Consider the following 10,000-nt stretch of genomic DNA (forward strand, 5'->3'; position numbering starts at 1 on the left):
CACACACACACACACACACACACACACACACATACACACACACACACACATATATATATATATATATATATATATATATATATATATATATATATATATATATATATATATATATATATATATGTATATGTATATGTATATGTATATGTATATGTATATATAAGGCTGGCGAGAACTCTTGAGCTTGGCTTCTATGAGAACAGCATCTAAGTCGTAATAATGCCACCGTTTATAGTAAGATAATTATTTAAGCAGATAGATCTGTGCAATGAGAAAGCTATTATAGGTTTATAGATATTCAGTAAACCATTTGAAAAGCCTCCATAGCTGGGACAGTTTAGGAAGTATTCTTAAACTAGCTATTTGTCTAGTTATGTTTTTCAGGGCTCTAATGGTCTAACTAGGTACTCTCAACCTTCCAGAAAGTATGAATGCTCGACGGATAACCTGTTTTTCATTAAGTTTCTAAGTTGCCATATATCATTCACAAATAACCGTATTCATGATTCTTATTGAGCCCATCATTCTTCATGGAGATCCATCGCAATATATCGGGTGATAAAAGGGTATGAATGAGACTGAATAGTTTCACAACACAAGTGATGTAATTTACGCGTTTCGGGTTACCCCGTCTTCAGAATTGAAGACGGGGTAACCCTAAACGCGTAAATTACATCTCATGTGTTTTGAAACTGTTCAGTCTCACCCTTTTATCCATTTATCACAATGCACTCAGTTCATATCGGGTGGTCTTTGGACCGACAAACTTCGCTCAAATGGAACGTCAGAAATTGAGAAACTGGGTAATCGAGGAACCGCGAGTAATGCTTCGGGATAAATCTTCCTAGTTATGTTTTTTTTTTTCTTTTTTTTTTCTTCTGAAGATTTCTCTAAGTTTGCCGAACAAAAGCTCGCCCGTTTGGCCTTACTCTCCCACCGTTCGCCCCGACCTCCGCACTTGTCGATGCTTTGGCAAAGTCCAACAATCGTTTACCTTGGCTTAGTTTGGCGAAATAGGTCCTTTTACAAACTGCATCTTTATTTAGATCTACATTTTGCATATCTTTATTGTTTTCTGGGAAAGCTAGTAAGAGCCAAACTGTTATATAACGTAATTTAAGAGTGTTTTTAGTTCCAATTTGAGGACTTTGCCAGAGGTTCGAGAAATCGCAGAAATTGCGCCAAATTTCACGTCACAAGTTTTTTCTAAGATTAGTCGCAATTTCAATTCATTTGCGACCAAAACACGAGCTGCGACGGCGCAAAACGTTTGGATGCGGCCCCAGGTGTACCAACCGCTCAACCCTTATTGACTAAAACTGAGTGTACTGACAATATCCCCCCACCCCCACACACATACTGGACACAGTGGACTTCCCGGCCCTTATGAGTGTTCATTAATCCTCCTCGGGAGTGGATGAATCACATCATATCCAGTTAGAACCAGAGCAAGAACCTCAAGCAAAGACTTAGGAAGATAAAGGCCAAGGGCCGGATACTCAAAACTCTGGCAGTTTAAGACGTCGCAGCGGGTTACGCTCTCGTAAGTTACGATGTCCCTACGAGGTCGCAAATCTCCCATACTCAGAAAAGATAAAATATCGTAACAGGAAGAAAACCTCATAACCGTAGTTCGATGGGATACCCTCAGATGGCGGGACCATTTCGAATTGACCAATCAACAGTCAGCCCTTTAGACGTAACTACCAATTGGAGGCCACGGTCATTAGGGGGAGGAGCGAGCGAAAGAGAGAGAGGGAGTGGGAAGGAGAGCGAGAGTGAGATATAGATGATTATAAAAACTGATAGATGGATATTTGAATGGATAAATAGACAGAGAGATACAGGTATATATTTATGAGTGTATATATATATGAATATATATATGCATGTATATATAAATGTATATGTATGTTTGTATATGATAAATACATACATACACACACACACACACACACACACACACACACATATATATATATATATATATATATATATATATATGTATATATACACCTTTGTCTATGACAAGACACCTTCATTTCCCAAAACTCTATAGTGTATTCAATATGTATTGTCGTCACCTCCACTGGGTAAACGACGAGCGCATTCTATAATTGCTTGTTATTTTCTTTATATCAAGTGGCTAGGGAGAATGGAGGTATTTGTGATACACAGATACAATATAAATTGATATGACGCCTTATACTTTGTCTGGGACAGTCAGTAATACATAATCTATACAAATCTCGTTTGCACAAGTCGGAACTAGCACGACTTATTTCCGGGTTCACACCGTTACGAGTGCTCGGGACCACCCTTAAGTTACGAGGTGCTGTGAGTATGACCCTCGGAGCTCGCAGTTCGAGTTAAGACATGCGCGGCCTGGCTGCGCGGGCTTACGACGTCGTTAGCTGTTTTGAGTATCCGGCCCCAAGGCTACGAAGGGGTCATCTCTTCAAAAAAGCTCATTCAGTCAGTTTTTTTTCTAACTTTTCACAATCCTTTAGCTTATTCAGCATCTGAAGTTGATTACTTGATCGATCCAATATCAATCACTTAAAGATTCTAGTTTCCTCTATAAAATGATGCAATATAAAAGATAAACTCATTTGATATTTATTTGTGCATTATAGATTACATTAATACCTAAATTTAAGTAATACAAACATTATATTCATGAATCAAACAAGACAACACTCTTGCTGTAAAGATATATTATATCAGATAATTCACAGTGAATATATGCAATTGAAATTTTTATATACCATTGTAAGGTAACAAATTATTTCTAAATCACAATAGTGTATCCAGAAAAGAAAATTTAAGTTGTTTCTGTCGTAAGGAAATATTTTTCCTGTCTACAAGTGTCGAACGATCGGCAATTATGTCGATAAACTATTGCACATCATTTATAAAGACCATAACAGCTGAAATTAATTCGAGAAGAGTGGTCATGAAAAATGTTGTACTGAACATTATGTCCATTTGAAATACGGTGTCAGCTGTCTTGGAACCTATCTGCAACTATGGTCGAGTGCTGAATGTGAACAGCGGTACTAGCTCCTTCAACGTTAAAGGCTAATATGGATTGACGAGGCCCAAAGACAGTCTGAGGAGTCTTGGTGCGGACGGAGCCTTCTGGCGCTACGCCCTCTAGGAAATGATGCTGGACAAAAGTTCCAACCATCTTTCCCTCAAGTCTTCGAGGCGGCTGTTGACCTCGTCCAGGCGCTGGCTATTCCTCCTTCTTAAATCACTGAAAAAGGAAAGAGTATCATTCATCTGGAAACAAAGTGTCAAAGATTTTTGACTGCTTATTCAGAATGTTCTTTTTGCAACGTGTCAAAACTTTACGCGATTGAGATGTCGAGGTGTTTCAAGGTATGGACTTGCATCCGGTCCAGTTCCTCCTCGATCTCTGGAATGTCTGGCGGTTGCAGGCTGTTAGACTCCACCGCCTGTTGTCACCATTGGCACCATCGACGGCAGCGCCGCGACAGAGGAAATATAGATTAATATCAGGTAACTGATCAATCGTCAGCGAACATCAATGTCTACCAGCCTGCAGCGAGTAAGTGATGCTTCTTTCGGAATATAAAACAGTACTTGTAAAAGTCAGACGGAGTGACATACAGTGATGAAGGCCTGAGCGGCGAGGGATGCTTGGCACCTGAGAGCAGCTTGCACTTCCCCGTTGGTCGGGCTTGTTGCCATGACCTGCAGCATCCATTGCACCAAGCGCAGGCGGTCGCCGAGGGCCAGCTGCCGGTCCAAGCATTCGCCTGTATGATGCAAGAGAGTGTAGTTATATGCACAGAAGCAACCACGATCGCCATAGCCTTATCATAGGATCGAGTTTCCTTAAAGCAGAGAAAGGGCTCACCTCCAGCCTTTGGCTCCGATGCTCTCTCCCTTGGCGTCGGGAAGAGCCCTTGGAATTGATGCAGTGCCGTTTGAACTGATGAGCTTGAGACCACTGCAGCTCTTCTGACTCTGGTCTCCTGAAGGCTTTCGATTGCGCGGAGAACTTTCTGAACCTCAGACATGAGGAGGGTGAGCTTTTGCGAAAGCAATGCGGCCTGAGCAAGCGCGTCCTCACGGGTGGTGCAGGCAAGCAGTTCCTTGAGAGTTCTGTCGATTTCAGCCTGAAGTTCCCCTAATTCCAGCTGAAGCTCCTGCAGGGGTGTAAGAAGAGAGAGGGGGCAGTCACCCTTGCATGCAATGGGAACACCAGTTGGAGATCCCCCAGGTGGTGGTGTTCCTCCTGGTGGTGGTGTTCCTCCTGGTGGAGGAGTTCCTCCTGGTGGTGGTGTTCCTCCTGGTGGAGTAGATCCTCCTGGTGGTGGTGTTCCTCCTGGTGGTGGTGTTCCTCCTGGTGGTGGTGTTCCTCCAGGTGGTGGTGTTCCTCCAGGCGGTGGTGTTCCTCCTGGTGGAGGAGTTCCTCCAGATGGTGGTGTTCCTTCAGGTGGAGGAGTTCCTCCTGGTGGTGGTGTTCCTTCAGGTGGAGGAGTTCCTCCTGGTGGAGGAGTTCCTCCAGATGGTGGTGTTCCTTCAGGTGGAGGTGTTCCTCCTGGTGGTGGTGTTCCTTCAGGTGGAGGAGTTCCTCCTGGTGGAGGAGTTCCTCCTGGTGGTGGTGTTCCTCCTGGTGGTGGTGTTCCTTCAGGTGGAGGAGTTCCTCCTGGTGGAGGAGTTCCTCCAGGTGGTGGTGTTCCTCCTGGTGGAGGAGTTCCTCCTGGTGGTGGTGTTCCTCCAGGTGGAAGAGTTCCTCCTGGTGGTGGTGTTCCTCCAGGTGGTGGTGTTCCTCCTGGTGGAGGAGTTCCTCCAGATGGTGGTGTTCCTCCAGGTGGAAGAGTTCCTCCTGGTGGTGGTGTTCCTCCAGATGGTGGTGTTCCTCCAGGTGGAGGAGTTCCTCCTGGTGGTGGTGTTCCTCCAGATGGTGGTGTTCCTCCAGGTGGAGGAGTTCCTCCTGGTGGTGGTGTTCCTCCAGGTGGAGGAGTTCCTCCTGGTGGTGGTGTTCCTCCAGATGGTGGTGTTCCTCCAGGTGGAGGAGTTCCTCCTGGTGGTGGTGTTCCTCCAGATGGTGGTGTTCCTCCAGGTGGAGGAGTTCCTCCAGGTGGTGGTGTTCCTCCAGGTGGTGGTGTTCCTCCAGGTGGAGGAGTTCCTCCAGGTGGTGGTGTTCCTCCAGGTGGTGGTGTTCCTCCAGGTGGAGGAGTTCCTCCAGGTGGTGGTGTTCCTCCAGGTGGTGGTGTTCCTCCAGGTGGAGGAGTTCCTCCAGATGGTGGTGTTCCTCCAGGTGGAGGAGTTCCTCCAGGTGGTGGTGTTCCTCCTGGTGGTGGTGTTCCTCCAGGTGGTGGTGTTCCTCCAGGTGGAGGAGTTCCTCCTGGTGGTGGTGTTCCTCCAGGTGGTGGTGTTCCTCCAGGTGGAGGAGTTCCTCCAGGTGGTGGTGTTCCTCCAGGTGGTGGTGTTCCTCCAGGTGGTGGTGTTCCTCCAGGTGGTGGTGTTCCTCCAGGTGGTGGTGTTCCTCCAGGTGGAGGAGTTCCTCCTGGTGGTGTTCCTCCTGGTGGTGGTGTTCCTCCTGGTGGAGGAGTTCCTCCAGGTGGTGGTGTTCCTCCAGGGTGGTGTTCCTCCTGGTGGAGGAGTTCCTCCTATTGGCGGTGTTCCTCCTGGTGAAGTAAATCCTCCAGGTGGTGGGAGTGTCCTCCTGGTGGAGTTCCTCCTGTGGTGGTGTTCCTCCTGGTGGTGGATCCTCCTGGTGGTGGTTCCTCCTGGTGGTGGTGTTCCTCTGGTGGAGGTGTTCCTCCTGGTGGTGTTCCTCCAGGTGTGTGTGTGCTCTCCTGGTGAGGAGATCCTCCTGTGTGGTGTTCCTTCAGGTGGAGGAGTTCCTCCAGGTGGTGGTGTTCCTCCAGGTGGAAGAGTTCCTCCTGGTGGCGGTGTACCTCCTGGTGGAGTAGATCCTCCTAGTGGTGGTGTTCCTCCTGGTGGAGGAGTTCCTCCTGGTGGTGGTGTTCCTCCTGGTGGAGGAGTTCCTCCTGGTGGTGGTGTTCCTCCTGGTGGAGGAGTTCCTCCTGGTGGTGGTGTTCCTCCTGGTGGAGTAGATCCTCCTGGTGGAGTAGATCCTCCTGGTGGAGTAGATCCTCCTGGTGGAGTAGATCCTCCTGGTGGCGGTGTTCCTCCTGGTGGTGGTGTTCCTCCTGGTGGTGGTGTTCCTCCAGGTGGAGTAGATCCTCCTGGTTGTGTTCCTCTGGTGAGTGTTCCTCCTGGTGTGGTGTTCCTCCTGGTGGTGTAGTCCTGGTGGTGGTGTTCCTCCTGGTGGTGGGTTCCTCCTGGTGGGAGGATTCCTCTGGTGGGGTGTTCCTCCTGGTGGTGTTCCTCCTGGTGGAGTGTTCCTCCTGGTGGTAGATCCTCCTGGTGGTGGTGTTCCTCCTGGTGGAGTGATCCTCCTGGTGGTGGTGTTCCTCCTGGTGGGTAGATCCTCCTGGTGGAGTGTTCCTCCTGGTGGGTGTTCCTCCTGGTGGCCTGGTGGTGTTCCTCCTGGTGAGGAGATCCTCCTGGTGGTGGTGTTCCTCCTGGTGGAGTAGATCCTCCTGGTGGCGGTGTTCCTCCTGGTGGTGAGGTTCCTCCTGGTGGGTGTCCTCCTGGTGGGTGTTCCTCCTGGTGGTGGTGTTCTCCTGGTGGAGTAGATCCTCCTGGTGGGTGTTCCTCCTGGTGGAGTAGCCTCCTGGTGGGGTGTTCCTCCTGGTGGAGTAGATCCTCCTGGTGGGTGTTCCTCCTGTGGTGTTCCTCCTGGTGGAGTTCCTCCTGGTGGTGTGTTCCTCCTGGTGGAGTAGATCCTCCTGGTGGGTGGTGGGTGGATCCTCCTGGTGGTGTTCCTCCTGGTGGAGTAGTCCTGGTGGTGTTCCTCCTGGGGAGTAGGATCCTCCTGGTGGAGTTCCTCTGGTGGTGTTCCTCTGGTGGTGTTCCTCCTGGTGGTGGTGTTCCTCCTGGTGGAGTAGATCCTCCTGGTGGCGGTGTTCCTCCTGGTGGTGGTGTTCCTCCTGGTGGTGGTGTTCCTCCTGGTGGTGGTGTTCCTCCTGGTGGTGGTGTTCCTCCTGGTGGAGTAGATCCTCCTGGTGGCGGTGTTCCTCCTGGTGGAGTAGATCCTCCTGGTGGCGGTGTTCCTCCTGGTGGAGTAGATCCTCCTGGTGGTGGTGTTCCTCCTGGTGGGGTAGATCCTCCTGGTGGTGGTGTTCCTCCTGGTGGTGTAGATCCTCCTGGTGGTGTTCCTCCTGGTGGAGTAGATCCTCCTGGTGGTGGTGTTCCTCCTGGTGGAGTAGATCCTCCTGGTGGCGGTGTTCCTCCTGGTGGTGGTGTTCCTCCTGGTGGAGTAGATCCTCCTGGTGGTGGTGTTCCTCCTGGTGGAGTAGATCCTCCTGGTGGTGGTGTTCCTCCTGGTGGAGTAGATCCTCCTGGTGGCGGTGTTCCTCCTGGTGGAGTAGATCCTCCTGGTGGTGGTGTTCCTCCTGGTGGAGTAGATCCTCCTGGTGGTGGTGTTCCTCCTGGTGGAGTAGATCCTCCTGGTGGTGGTGTTCCTCCTGGTGGTGTTCCTCCTGGTGGAGTAGATCCTCCTGGTGGCGGTGTTCCTCCTGGTGGAGTAGATCCTCCTGGTGGTGGTGTTCCTCCTGGTGGTGGTGTTCCTCCTGGTGGAGTAGATCCTCCTGGTGGTGGTGTTCCTCCTGGTGGAGTAGATCCTCCTGGTGGTGGTGTTCCTCCTGGTGGAGTAGATCCTCCTGGTGGCGGTGTTCCTCCTGGTGGAGTAGATCCTCCTGGTGGTGGTGTTCCTCCTGGTGGAGTAGATCCTCCTGGTGGTGGTGTTCCTCCTGGTGGAGTAGATCCTCCTGGTGGTGGTGTTCCTCCTGGTGGCGGTGTTCCTCCTGGTGGAGTAGATCCTCCTGGTGGTGGTGTTCCTCCTGGTGGAGTAGATCCTCCTGGTGGCGGTGTTCCTCCTGGTGGAGTAGATCCTCCTGGTGGCGGTGTTCCTCCTGGTGGAGTAGATCCTCCTGGTGGCGGTGTTCCTCCTGGTGGTGGTGTTCCTCCTGGTGGAGTAGATCCTCCTGGTGGCGGTGTTCCTCCTGGTGGTGGTGTTCCTCCTGGTGGAGTAGATCCTCCTGGTGGCGGTGTTCCTCCTGGTGGAGTAGATCCTCCTGGTGGCGGTGTTCCTCCTGGTGGAGTAGATCCTCCTGGTGGCGGTGTTCCTCCTGGTGGAGTAGATCCTCCTGGTGGCGGTGTTCCTCCTGGTGGAGTAGATCCTCCTGGTGGCGGTGTTCCTCCTGGTGGAGTAGATCCTCCTGGTGGTGGTGTTCCTCCTGGTGGAGTAGATCCTCCTGGTGGTGGTGTTCCTCCTGGTGGAGTAGATCCTCCTGGTGGTGGTGTTCCTCCTGGTGGAGTAGATCCTCCTGGTGGTGGTGTTCCTCCTGGTGGAGTAGATCCTCCTGGTGGTGGTGTTCCTCCTGGTGGAGTAGATCCTCCTGGTGGTGGTGTTCCTCCTGGTGGAGTAGATCCTCCTGGTGGTGGTGTTCCTCCTGGTGGAGTAGATCCTCCTGGTGGTGGTGTTCCTCCAGGTGGTTGGTATCCTCCTGGACACGTTGGTTGGTAGGTAATAGTGGGACGGCACTCATGACACCCCGCCACCCAGTAATCGGAGCTGCAAGTCACTGGAAAGACAAATGCACTGAATAGACGGGAATTATACATACACATGCATGGGTTGGTGAATGTGTGTGTGCACATATATGTCTCCCCATGACCTTTAGTAGAAACGACCCACCTCCGCAGTCGACACCCGCTTCCCCAAGACCGCCGGCAGAGCGCAGGCGCATCAGCGTGTCGACTTCGACCCAGGTGGCCCGGTAGGCTGAGTCAGCCAGCTCGTAAGCGCGAAGGATTCCCCAGTGCTCGCTGAGGGGCTCGTGCTGCCAACTGCCGTCGCTCGCTGTCAGGTTCCGGCTCTCCATGGCGGACAGATGGTGCAGCACTGCTCCGTACTCCTGCGGGACATTCAGTTAGCCTACTCTACGAGATGTTCAAGTCAGTAGCTCCACACTGACCGGGGACTTCGTCTGCAGCATAATGCTAGGGCTGTCGTTTTTTTATATGAAGGCCACTGTTGTCCCACTGATATATATATATATATATATATATATATATATATATATATATATATATATATATATATATATATATATATATATATATATATTCATCATGGGAGAACACTCAAGAAATTTTATTCGAAAACTAGTATATTTCATTACAAGAAAAAAAACATTGCCAACATGAAGAAGAGTAGTGTTTAAAAAGCCTTGTATGCTAGAACATCTGGTTTTAATATATGACTATTAGTTAGAGATACTTTACTTTTATAATAAGGTAACTTTACTATCATTAAGTTGACTAAAATCACAAAAAATCGACTGTTTCGTAATCACCCCAGAGGAACAGCTAAAGGATTTTAAAAAATGCGTGTATAAATGGGATATCTTTTTAAAAATGTAACATTGATTACCAGAGACTTTAATGTTTTAGGGGAGATCATGTAACATTTAAATTTGCCTTGTGATCACAAACCGCAGGTGAGTAAGTTAACTGAATATTTTAGTTATATAATGTAAACATATTACGCAACTATGCTGAAGAATCGAAAAAAAATACAAACAAGATGAAGAGGAAGAAGGAAAAAAACGTGATTATAGTACATTTTACAATATCACAATCCTTATACGTCACCTCTGAGCATATCTGACGCATAGCTATGGTTGGTGCTCTGAATTTATCTAGCATTAACACCTGCATTTATTTCTTGATGCCTTTCCTTTTACAGTTTATTGTCCCTGCTCTTGTGACCCAATCTTGGTTGCAACACCAAGTTTTTCCTCACCGTAAAAGCTTTATTTCCCACTAGCGTCTGACTGTACTTGTAAGACAGCCATTCAGGGAAGTGAACAGACTTACGCAACGCTGG

The 10,000-nt window shown here is 49.3% G+C and overlaps 1 protein-coding gene across 1 annotated transcript in view; it reads right to left on the minus strand.

Moving 5' to 3' along the window:
• Positions 1–2,607: 2,607 nt before the first annotated feature.
• Positions 2,608–10,000, minus strand: part of LOC122260110 (uncharacterized) — an 8,558-nt gene continuing 1,165 nt past the window's right edge. Inside the window, exons 3-7 of the mRNA XM_086551716.1 lie at positions 8,807–9,026; positions 3,887–4,645; positions 3,637–3,785; positions 3,358–3,461; positions 2,608–3,259 (exon numbers count right to left, since the gene is read on the minus strand). Coding sequence (XP_086407842.1) covers positions 3,157–3,259; positions 3,358–3,461; positions 3,637–3,785; positions 3,887–4,645; positions 8,807–9,026 — 1,335 coding nt within the window. The 3' untranslated portion in view covers positions 2,608–3,156. The remainder of the gene's footprint in view (positions 3,260–3,357; positions 3,462–3,636; positions 3,786–3,886; positions 4,646–8,806; positions 9,027–10,000) is intronic.

This window comes from Penaeus japonicus, unplaced genomic scaffold (assembly GCF_977035675.1).
Source record: "Penaeus japonicus unplaced genomic scaffold, GWHDUDI00000001_assembly GWHDUDI00000025, whole genome shotgun sequence".
Lineage (NCBI taxonomy): Eukaryota > Metazoa > Arthropoda > Malacostraca > Decapoda > Penaeidae > Penaeus > Penaeus japonicus.